The 13114-nt window shown below is 30.8% G+C and overlaps 1 protein-coding gene across 1 annotated transcript; it reads left to right on the top strand.

Moving 5' to 3' along the window:
- Nucleotides 1-367: 367 nt before the first annotated feature.
- Nucleotides 368-1545, top strand: LOC110892051. The gene is made up of 2 exons (XM_022139428.2): nt 368-406; nt 491-1545. The coding sequence occupies exon 2, from the start codon at nt 523-525 to the stop codon at nt 1414-1416; it is 894 nt and encodes a 297-aa protein (XP_021995120.1). The 5' UTR covers nt 368-406; nt 491-522; the 3' UTR covers nt 1417-1545.
- The last annotated feature ends 11569 nt before the right edge of the window (nt 1546-13114 follow it).

Here is a 13114-nt window from a genome sequence, read left to right as displayed (position 1 = left end):
TACTTCACATTCATATCTGATAGACAAAAGGTTAGTTCTTTACTAGTTTTGCAGTCTTCATTACTTATGCAGTCTTCATTACTTATGCAGTCTTCATTACTTATGCAGTCTGTGTATTAAGCAGTTTTGATTAACATTGTCATGTGTGCATAATAGGGATTAATACCAGCACTGGCAAAGATATTCCCATTGGCAGAGCATAGGTTCCGTTTACAACACATCCACGAGAATATGAAACCAAGATGGAGTGGCAATTTATTCAAAGAAATGTTATGGGATGCTGCATGTGCTACCACAAAGCCACAGTTTAACAGAAAGATGAATGCCATAAGACTGCTTGACAATGACTTGTTTGACTAGTTAAGCCAGATTCCACCAACATCCTGGGCAAGATCACATTTCACAGGTTTGGTTTGTTTCATTACACATTAACAGTTTTTTTGTTTTGTTTTAAATATTCAATGTTCTGTTTGAATGTTCTGTTTGACAGGTAGGGCCAAGACTGATGTCTTATTGAATAACATGTGTGAGTCATTCAACAACCAGCTTGTAAAGGGGAGGGACAAACCAATAATCACCTGTCTTGAGTTTATCAGAGAATATCTGATGAAAAAAATTGTTGTGGTTCACAAAGTAATAGCTAAAAGTAATGGACCTTTGACTCCATATGCTACAAGAGTGTTTGATGAAATCAAGGCTGATGCAAGTCAGTATTCAGTGATGATGGCTGGTAGGGGTAGATTCCAGGTTACTGGTGGATATGCTGATCAGTGCAAGGTAGATGTTAATGAGAGAACCTGCACATGCAGAAAGTGGCAGTTAACAGGTATGCCATGTAAACATGGTGTAGCTGCCATATGGGATATGGCAAGGAATGGTATGAATGTAGGTGTTTTAGAGTCATGGGTTGATAAGGTCTATTGGCTTCAAACATGGAAGGATGTTTACATGCACACAATTGAACCTATCAGTGGGAGAGAGTACTGGACACCTTCACAATGCCCAACAACCCTTATCCCTCCAATTCATCATACTCCAGTTGGAAGGCCCAAGAAGAAAAGGAAGAAGTCAGAGGTGGAGATTTCTGAGCTTATGATAGACAAGAAGGGGAAAATGACAAGGCAAGGAGTGCCTAAAACTTGCAAGAAATGTGGGAATGTTGGGCATAATAAAAGGAGCTGCAAGGGTCAGGGTGCAACTCAAGCTCAGAGTCAAACAACATCTCAACCTCAGGGTCAAACTGCAGGTCAAGGTCAGTCTCAAACAACCAATGCTGGAAGAGGTGGGAGGGGTGGAACAGGGGCAAAGGCTGGAAGAGGTGGCAGGGGTGGAAGAGGAGCCAAGGCTGGTAGAGGTGGCAGGGGTGGAAGAGGAGCCAAGCCTAGTCAAACTGCTTCACAAACTGCTGATCTTTAGACTGTTACCTTGTTAGCTTTTGTAGTGTTTGAAGTGTCTTTTGGTTTAGTATGTAATGTTATGCTACTTTATGTAATGTTTGGTAACTTTATGTAACTTAACTAAGTGCTGATCTTTTGGTAACTTAACTAAGATATTGTACTTTTGGATGTTTGAAGTGTCTTTTGCTTTGGTAATGTGTGTTTTTGTTTAGGTAATCAGTTTTGTTTCCAGGTAATTTGTCTTATTGTTTAGGTCATGTTTTGTTTAGGCCATCAGTTTTGTATCCAGGTAATTTGTCTTATTGTTTAGGTAATGTTTTGTTTAGGCCATGTCTGTTTTGTTCAGGGCATGTTTGTTTCCAGGTAATGGTTTTGAATGTTTGAAGTGTCTTGTTTAGGCCAGGTAATGCAGCATCTTAGTGTCTTGTTTAGTCTGTTTTGTTCAGGGCATGTTTTGTTTGCTTTTGAATGTTTTGTTTCCAGGTAATGCAGCATCTTAGATGTCCGATAGACAAACACAAAGTAACTTCTTTTGATTAGCTTTATACTAAACACAAGACAAAACGTAAGTTGTCCGATAGCGAAAACGTAACTTGTGGATAGGCGAAACATAACTTGTGGATAGGCGAAACATAACTTCTTTTCATTAGCATAATATTGGTTACAAAAGACATCCCCACTGACCATTTACAATAATTTTGACAAAAAAGAGTCAATGGGGTAAGAAGGTACAACTTTCATCCAAACAGCATATACATTACACACAAAACCCAGGTAACCCCTAAAACTATCTTCAACCTTTTCACTTCGAGGTCCTTTTTCCTTGCCATTTCTTCATGACTGTTAATGGATCTTAGTAATCCAGGTATGATTTCCGTTGCTCGTGCACATAGTGGAGGTTCAGCCCAGCTTACGAACCCACAGTTACTTCCCTGCAACACATAAAACACAAGAATTAGGGTTCTTTACCTGTGAATCTTTATATGAAATCAACTACCTCTCTTGCACAACAATGGAATCGCCTCCCTGGATTTGTTGCAGTCCACGAGGTTCGAATGATAGTTGTAGAGCCACATGCGCATACAACCTGATTGATCATGATGAAGATCTAGGGTTTTAATTTTGGGGAAGAAGATGAAAGGGAGAGATCATGTTTGAAGAATTAGGGTTTTTTGGAAGAAGAAGAAAGGGGACATTTATAAAGACAGGCAGGAGAAGTTAAATGGACGAAAATACCCCTCACGTGGACTGCACGTGGGGGGACTTAACGGCACAGTTAACAGACATCCAAAAAATGGACTCAAATGGTTAAAGAAATTGCTTATAGGGACTCAGGTCGTTAAACTTTTTGCTTTTGGACTCAACTAGTTAAAACACATAAAACACAGGGACTCAAAAAGTAATTTACCCTTTATTTAAATTATTAGTTTATAACCCGTGGCCCGATTAAATCTATCTATTATACTAAAGCAAAATAAAGGTTGACTATTTGACCATGATGTGGCAGCTCTCTTAGGCCAGATAATTGAGAATTTGGGCGCCATTCTCCTTTTCTTCCATATTCCTTCATTTTGTTCAATGCTATTAAATTCTCAGTTACCTTCACCGCTCTCTCTCTTCAATTGTCTTTGTTACCACCGCCTTATCTTCAACATATACTTCTTCCTTTTCAAGTTCATCATCTTCAGTCGAATCCTGAAATTTTTCTTTGATCCATTACGAAAAATTGTAAGTTTAGATTGTTTATTTCTTAGTTTAATCCTTCTTATTTTTTTGTCGGAATTTTATTTTGGATCTGAAAAAGTGTTATTCTGTACAACAAACCCTAGATCCGATTGTCATTATAGATTTGTTCTTTATGATTAATTTCTTTTTCTTTTTGTTATACATTTTATTGTTTACTCATATCCCTGTATCGGTTTATCTTTTCTGTTTTTTGATAATTTTTTTGAATAAATTTTGTATTGTTATTTGTATGAAACCCTAAGTCCGATTCTAATTCCAGATCTGTTTGTAATATTTAGTAACATTATTATGTTGTTATTAAATTTGATGTTTATTCATAATCCAGATCTGTATGTTATTGTTATTGAATTTGATGTTAGATTTATTAAAATCCCTAGAATGATAAGCTGATATCACAATTTCATGGTAAAAAAATGTGATATTTTTATTGAAATTTGTTGTTTATTCATATTCCAGATCTGTATGTTATTGTTATTGAATTTGATGCTAGATTTATTCAAATCCCTAAAATGTTAAGCTGATATCACAATTTCATGGTAAAAAAATGTTTAATTTTTATTGAAATTTGTTGTTTATTCATATTCCATATATCTGTTTGTTTTTTATATTGAATTTTATGTTACATTTATTCAACTCTCTAAAATGTTAACCTCATTTCACAATGTCATGGTCAAAAAAACATTTAATTTTGATTGTTTCTGTGTTGTATGCACCATAAATTCTTTGATATATTGTTTTTAATAGAGGATCTTTTTGATTTGTTGATTTTTTGTTCTTTTTTCTTTTTATTTTATTCTGTATCTGATTTCCTACGAAGATCTGTTGATTTTTGATATTAACCTTACTGTTGCTTTTTGATAATTAACATTCAAACCTGCTTTTTGATTCTGTGTTAATCCTTTGTTGTATTATGATTTCTTACATCTGAGATGGTATGATTCCGATGGTATGAATCATCTCCAAGAAGACGAACAATAAACAGTTCAGATCCATTATCCCTCTTCAACCCTACAATGAACCTCCGTCAGGTTTGTTTTCTTCAACATTTTTTCTTTAATTTCAAATGGTTGGAGTTTAATGCTATTTGGTTTGATTTGATTAACATTGTTTGTTGATTATTGTTTGTGTTCGTCAGAATGCAATTAGGGCTTTTCGGTTGAAGGAGCACAATTAACTCAATGCAACTTTTGGTGTCCCTTGATTATAAGAGGGTATGTACATTTTGGTGATTTGAGTTTGTTTGTGTTGGAAGTTTTTTTTTTTTTGCTCATTTTGGTAGTTTGTACTTTTCTGGTTGATTGTTGATGGTTAGGAATTTGGCGAATATTCACATGAGTTTGTTTGTTGATGATTAAAATTATGGAAGATTGTTTAAATTCTTTGTGAATATTATCATGAATTTTTGAAATTCCACCTGAACTACTGCTCCTATTGACCAGACCCATATCATGAATTTTTGAGTTTTTAAAAAGTGAAACATTTACATAATTTCTGTTTGGCATATGATTTATGGAAATAAGTTAGTTGCAGACTTATTCTTTTTTTATACACTTTGATTTTTTTTTTGTTTCATTGCGGGTTTTATATGCGAATGGTGATGAAGAATTGCTCGACTATCCTTGGTGATTAAGATTTTAAGGTATTGTTGATTTTAAGGTATAGTTATGATTTAATGACTTTCTGTTGCTTTTTGATAATTAACCTTACTGTTGCTTTTTGATAATTAACATTCAAACCTGTTTTTGTAGGTTTATAGTATGCCTGTCCCTTCTTCATTAAGGTATATTTTTTTTTATTAACGTATTGTATTATAATATCCCAGTGACATATTCAGTAAGTTATATTTCGCGTTCAAACCTGTTTTGTTAAGAAGAAACGTTCAGTCGTATAAAAAAATCAGGGAAAGTGTTTTGCTTGGAACATTGAGGCGTCGTTGATGTTGCCAAGGAGTCTCAGAAAATGTTAAGTTATATAATTTTCTTACACTCCTCGGCAATGTCAACGACTCCTAAAAAAAGTTCCTTCGAATCTCTCTGACTGATTGCTTCATCGACAGATTGTTTCTTTTTCTCATCACATATTTCCTCTATATTATATCAATTCCTTAACCGCCCTATTTTCATTATATATGGAAAGTTGCCTTTAGAATGAATAAACTTTTATTTTTTTAGGTAATTTTGGAACCGTTTCCATTTGTACTCCATATATACAAAAATTGTTTTTAATATAATGTTTCAATCGTTCACTTGAGAAGCGTTCTCTTTTTTTTGTTCTTCATCAGACATCCAAATACAAGCATCGGTAAGTATATTGCACCTCTGTTTGACATTTGTATTTTTTATTATATATAACCACAATTATAGTTATTTGGTTTTTATGTTCTATTTAACTGTGTAATTGATATTTCAAGTGGTATCGATATCATAAACAATAATCACTATTTAGAATTTTCATTATATATAACCACAATTATAGTTATTTAGTTTTTATGTTCTATTTAACTGTGTAGTTAATATTTCAAGTGGTATCGATATCATAAACCCTAATCACTATTTAGAATTTTGCTAAATACATGTGTTATACAAATACTGATTCAACTGATTGAAACGAAAATTATATTATCTATTGTTATGAGATTTATATTTTTATTAATTAACTATTTATACAATTTTTTAATTTTCTTATTATGGTTATTTTGATGTTATACAACTCATTCTTCAACTTATTCATTAATCCTTTGTTTGTTAATTATTTTTATTGAAATATATTAGATCTGATGTCTTTTTTTTGTATCCTGTTTTTTTGCAGGTATTTAGTATGGGTGAACGTTCATCAAGGTATTATGTGTATATTTTTTATAGTTTCTAACAATCCCTTTATCGTGTTATATTTTCTTAACATTCTATTATGTAATTCAGTTACAGAGGACCCTGGTTCTGTAGGGTAATGAATCGAGCAGACCAACTTATTCTGGTATAGGAAAAAATATTACTTTAGTTATTTGTTTTATCTGTTTTTCCATATTTTTAAAAACATAACATTATTATTCTGTTGTTTAAATCAATTGAAAATATTTATAATTCATTTTCCATTTCATTATATTATTAGTCCATTCCGGATGATGCGGCCTCCAAACTATGGGGTGTTGACAAAGGCCCTACTAATGTTATGATACACACTGAAGATGGTCGTGACTTTAATGTTTTTTTAAGCGCGTCTAAAGGGAAGTTATTTTTTTTTCATGGATGGTCCAATGTTGTTGAACACTTGGGTCTAACTCAGGGATGTTTGGTAGTATTTAATCCTTTAGATCATGCTACGTTTAAGTTAACAACTTATCAGAATGGTGTTAGTCGTGGGTCTTTCTGGACATATATGCTACCTCCATCATGCAATTTTTATGTAAGACAAATGTGATTTTATTTTTCCTTAAGTATTTAATTATAATTTATAAATTTATAGATACTAACCTTTTTTTTTTCATCCTACAGCTCATCCCTGAATGTATTTTGCCCAAGATTTACGATTTTTCGTCAAATGATGTAACCTCTACTATGATGATCGACAACCAAACGTTTAACGTTTCCATTGTAACTAATGATGGCAAAGTCGGTTTTTCCGCTGGTATGGATGTAATTATTAGTATGTTTCAGTTGGAGGTTGGTTGTTATTTCTTATTCACCAAAGGTTTTGGACATTTTTTCTATTTGAAAGTCTTTGGAAAAAACGGTGTTGAAATCACATATCCTAACTTAGATTTTCATGAGGTAAATTAAATATATGTACTTACTTCTATGTATTATACATATCAAAATGTAATTCATTTTTTATATATTAATTTGCAGATTGAGGTTGCACCTATAGATGTTGATAATGAAGTTGAAGAACAAATACATGGTGGTGTTACTCGGTTTGTTCGTACGGCTGGTGAAGATTATTTTGTAAGTTTTCATATCATCTTCAAAACTGATAAAACACATAAGTTTTATGTTATTTTATTTTATTTAATGAGTATTAATATTTTTTATTAATTTTATTTAAATACAGAGAATTCCTGATCACGTTTCACGCATGGCTAAGCTTCATGAAGGGTTAAAAGATTTGACCATAAATTTTTTGCATCTGGACCCGCCACTGCAGATTACTAACGGTACTAGACGTGAAAGAAGAACCAATGGTCGTGGTTATCGATACGCTTTAACCTCTTGGAAGAAGTTCATGAAAGCCGCTCAAATTAAGGTCCGTGACGAGGTTCACTTTTCTTTTGATGAAAATGAGCAGGTCTTGACTATTGAGAGGGTTGTACCTTACGTTAACCGTAGTAATTAGATATATGACAATTAGGGCATGTTTTTGGCCTTTCAAGTTTTTTTGGTTATAACATTGGTTTTGGACTTTAATTTCAAGTTTTTATATATCTTTCAATCTATTTCTTATTTTAACCACTGTAAGAAAATACTTAAAAGTATAATATATCATTTTACTAATTTATATTCCCACTAAAACATTTTATCATAGATAAAACCACGATATTCAAACTACTTTTATGGAAAAAATTAATCTTATATATTCAGTATAACATTGCTGATTATTGTTTACAACAAAATATGTAAAAAAAACAATATATAAACTAACTTTGCATATATGAAAAAGTATTATGAACTTAGTATTATATCTTCAGCATATTACACTAATTTGTTACATTATAAACATTTTATAAACCTTCCAGAATAGTTTTTTTATTATATATAATAATTGCAGAAAGTCAGGTACGACATAGTAGGTTGCATATTTATAAATGTTTTCATTATTTCGAAATTTACTAATCATCAAATTTCCCTCCGTTCCTTGCAATTTCAAATTAATAACTATTGAAATTGTTAATATGCCCCATGTGTTTTTTATCCAGTGTAATCGTTTACAAATCTATAATAAGCCAAAAAAATATACAAATTTAGTATACGTAGTTATGGCCATTATATGGATATGTTCGTCAATGTGTGATATGTCATAGTTCAATGTTGAGTTTAAAACTGCTAAAGTTGTAGAATGTTCCATAGTTTCAAATTCAATTAAAGGTTATGAAGGAATTTAATATTGACAATCCGTATACTAAGTTGGTTAGCTACATTTCATTTTCTAATTTTTATGACATATACCATATTTTTGGACATTTAGATTGATTGACTATATTTTTAGAAAATACCTTCATATTACATATTTCCATTTTCATCGTATATTATAATTGATTGTGTTCGATATTTTAAATTTTTATACTTTACAATGTTTACTTAATTAACTTTGCCTACCTATTATAAATATTCTTTAAACATTTCACATTTTAATCAGTCTTATCTATTCAGCATTTTTTCTATCATTTTTCATAATCTTTGGTAAGAATACCATTGACAGTTCTATACGATATTGATTTATAATTTATTACAATGTGTTAGTATATAGTGTTTTTTTTCTAATCTTTTCTTTGAATTTTATGCAGAAATGGAAGAAGGTGCAATCACATTGTTGAATAATTTGGACCTCAATGTTGATAACTATACCATAAGAATACGCATTGTTCGTTTGTGGACAAGAGCTGATTTCAATAACGCTAGAAAAGTGTATTGTTATGATATGATAGTCATGGACAGTGAGGTAAGTGTTCATATACATATTTTATAATTTAAGTTTATATACTGTTAATTGTCAAAGTACGTATTATTTGTCTAACATAATGTTGTTGTTTGTCAGGGAACAAAAATGCAAGCTTTTGTCTTGGCTAAAAACGCTTCTGGATATCAACATCTTTTGGAAGAAAATCGTTGTTTGACGATTAGAAATCCTTCATTGGGTGAGAATCGTCAGAAGGTCAAGTACGCAAAAGGTGGTTTGAAGATTAACCTTAATAACAACACCGTTGTTGAGGAATGCCACGAGGCTATTGGTTCTGAATGGGGTTTTGATTTTACTCCGTTTGATTCAGTTGTGGAGGATCCAACAGTTGACAACAAGTTTTTTAAAAGTCCAATTGGTATGATATACAATTAAAACTATATAACTAAACATAACACATTTTTTATTTTGTTGACACTATTTAATTTTTATCCACAGATGTAATTGGTTTTGTGGTCAAAAGTTTTCCCTTCGAGATAGACACGGAAACTAATAATGGACAAAACCAGAAGAAAGTCACCTTTATGCTTGAAGACTTGAAGTATTTATTTATTTTTTCTTCACTTTTATTCTTTAATATATTTTTTTTATATTATGTATTCTGAACAGCTACTTTGTTTGTATTGATTTCAATAATGTTCAGCAATAAGCAGATCTTTGTGACACTTTGGGACGGTTATGCGGATCAAATAATGGAGTATGAGAGCAGCAATCGAGGTGAAAAAAATGTCGTCGTAATCATTCAGTTTGGGAAATACAGATTCTGGGGAGGTATCGTATTACTTCAAATATATTGTGTTTTTTTCTTTATGGTTACATTTTGAATAATTGTTTACATTAATTAAAATAAATGTATACATCTGTTCAGGGCATTTGTCTGTTTCAAATTTGTATACTGTCACCCGAGTCTTAATTAACAGTGATATTGATGAGGTTGCTGAGTTTAAACAAAGGTTCACTATCCTAATAAGTTTTTTTAAATTTCCTATGCATTTCTGTGAGTCTAAATTATTAAATTTTATTTTTTTACTAGATTTATCGAGAAACTTTCTCCCCAAATGTCTTCCAGTTATTCTGGCCTAAGTTCTTCTGTTGTGAAGTCTGCCACTGAAGAGTTCCTTTCTGACCTCACTTTTTTTCCCATTGGGTCGTTAAGCTCCATAGATACGGTAACACGGATAACATATAGTTTTTATATGTTTTACACCATCCATTTTTGTATACTTTATATATATCTTAAACACAGACGAGGTTTGTTGTCATTGTTGGCACTATCAAGAGTTTTGCATCGAACAATGAGTGGTTTTACAACGCGTGCACAAACTGCAACAAAAAGGTTTCAACCGTTACTGTTGTTAAAGAAAAGCATGATGGTACTGATGGTTTTGAAGAGGTTACTGTCTTGGAATGCAAGACTGATATTTGTAATACAAGGACCGTTTCATCAATTCCACGGTAAATATTATCCATGTTAATTTTTGTTTGTCAAAATAAGTAAATCTCATTTATATTTGTTTGCAGAATTAGGCTTTATATATGTGTCCAAGATTGCACTGGTATTGTGAGTCTAACATTGTTTGAGCGTGAGGTGACAAAGCTTTTGAAGGTTAATGCTAATCAGCTTTTAGACAACAACATTGAAGTATGTACTAAATAATTCATTTTATCATAATTGTGTTTATTTTAAAAATATTAATTATATTTTATTTTTCAACAGTTAGCAAACGAAGGAAGCTTTCCAAAGGAGCTAAATTCATTACTCAATATGAAGTTTGCCTTCAAGATTGCTGTTTCTTCTTTTAACATCACCAAGAAGTCTGATGGATACTCAGTCTCCAAGATGACTGATAACCCGGTTGTTTTGTCCGAGCTTGATAAACATTTTGACACTATTCAGGTAAATTTATTCCAATTCACCTTTATACTATTATTACAATTTTCCAACAATGTTTAACTACTAATTAATATCATATATGTTTTTAACTTAAAAAAATTTTAAAAATCAGCCTATTGATGAGGAAGCCGTCAATGTCGAACCATCCGATTCAAATCGTAATGATGATTTGCCTGTTAAGGTTTAGTATCCTTTACCTTATCTATGATTCAACTTTAACTCATTATATGTTAAATGTATGTTTATAACTCATACCTATTTATTTATTTTATTTTACTAGGATTCTATATCCCAAACGGGAGACGATGTAACCCCTTGCTCAAATGTGTTTAAAGTTGGCTTTACAACATCGTTTGATCAGAAGGATGCTGACTTTGATACGAGCAGCGAGCGTGACTTGAAGCGCAATTTGGATACCGTGTATGACGTGGATGATGTATCTTCGCAGTCTTCGTCGAAGTCGCGTAAAGATGGTGGTGTGGATGCAGTTCTTCTAATTCCAAAGAAAGAAAAGTAGTCACCTATAATTCGAACATTTGATTTCATCGGCTGTTTTTTCTTAAGTATTTTGCTATTTTTGTTTATTTTGACAATGGTTTTAAGTGTGTGGTTGATTTTTATGAACATGGTTGTCTTATTGTTTAATTGTTTGTTTTGAATATCAATTGTTATTTTGCTAATTTATTTTTCTAATCCCACTTTTTGTTTCTTATACATATGACATTATTATTATTATTCTTTTTGGTAACTAACATTTTAATATTATATTGTTTGAGTATTGATATTTTTATTTAAAATATAAGAGCTAATATCATTTTGTGTAACATAACTCATTTTAAGAACGTATCATTTAATATTTACGTATTTATTAATCAGTATTTAGAAAAAATTACACAGTAATAAGATAACAACTTTTTACGTTATTTAAATAATAAAAAAAATAATACGTGCTTTAAATAATGAATCTTACTTAAAATTTAGTTCCGAATATGATAATTCGTTAATATGGGACACTTAGATATCCATTTTTTTTATTATATAAAAATTTAATATTTTTTGTTATTTTATGTAAATAAAACGTAAAATTTAATTATTGGTTGATATTTGAATTCAATTTAATTATACATGTAATGTAATGTATTTAAGGAATGTAGTTAATACATTATCCATTTTTAATATACAGTTACCATAAATTAATTCTAAATATATATATTAATTAGAATAAAATATATATTGTTTATACTATTATTTTTATATACATATTTTACCAACGAATTACCACAATTACTTAGCTGATTTCAACTGACCCTCTTCATTGTATGGTTAACAAATACATGGTAACAGTATTTTAACCCTTAGTGGAACATAAAAGGTTGTTGTGGTAATTTATGTTTAAATCCATGTTATTTTTGTCAGAAATCAAACTATAGGGGATGTATATGTAAATTTCATTATGGCGGTTCTAAATAAGGACTTTGTCCTTACCATACTCTACCATCAAATCATCCTTCTTATCATTCTTATCATCCCTAGGAGAACGCAAATCGCCGACCGGAACGTATCATCAGATTATCGCCGGAATCATCCATCTTTTAGGTTTCCGGCAACCGAAACTAGGGCTTCTAATCTTCACTTAAAGGTAACAACATTTATGTTCCTGTGATCAGTCATAAACTTTACTTTTAATCGTTTATATATTTGATTTTAGACCACTACATTGATGTACTTCTAAAGTTAACCATTAATATTGTTGATTTTTGTAAGATTTGATTCTTTAATTGTTTGAAAAATAGTGTTGTAGTTTAGTTTTGTTATGCTATGTTCAAAAGTTGTTTATATACCGATCCTAATTTTTTCATAAACGTTTGTTGATGAATCTGTATTTAATAATTTACTTAAAATTTGATAGATACTGGTATTAAAACTTTAAATTGCTGATGCATTAAATTTATTTATATTATTGTATGTATATTCATATAAATTTTTAATTTGTTAAGCATATAACTTTGGGTTTTTCATTATTTTAGTCGTCATTTTTTGTAGTCCAATCAGTGGTATGTATATATTTGTTAAGATAGATATATTAGTGTTTGGTAAAGTACTAGAATTTGAAAATAATTTATTGTTGCAGGTTTCAAAATGTATACTTCATTTGTAAAGTATCTTCTAAACCCATCCTCATTGAGTATAGTAAGTATTCTTTATGTAATCTATAATTCTGCTTTTAGAGTAATATAATTTATAATTTTGTTATTTGAAACTTATAATACTAAATATAGTTAATATTAATATTGATATATATATATACAGGATGTACCTATCAGCTTTGTTACTCAATTCTACGGAGAGGATTGGGCCGATAGGAAGATGCGTATATATCACTCAAGTGGGAAAATTTGGGTCGTAA

The sequence above is a fragment of the Helianthus annuus genome, chromosome 11 (assembly GCF_002127325.2).
Source record: "Helianthus annuus cultivar XRQ/B chromosome 11, HanXRQr2.0-SUNRISE, whole genome shotgun sequence".
Lineage (NCBI taxonomy): Eukaryota > Viridiplantae > Streptophyta > Magnoliopsida > Asterales > Asteraceae > Helianthus > Helianthus annuus.
Note: the sequence above shows the minus strand (reverse complement) of the source record. Positions and strands in the feature narration are given on the sequence as shown.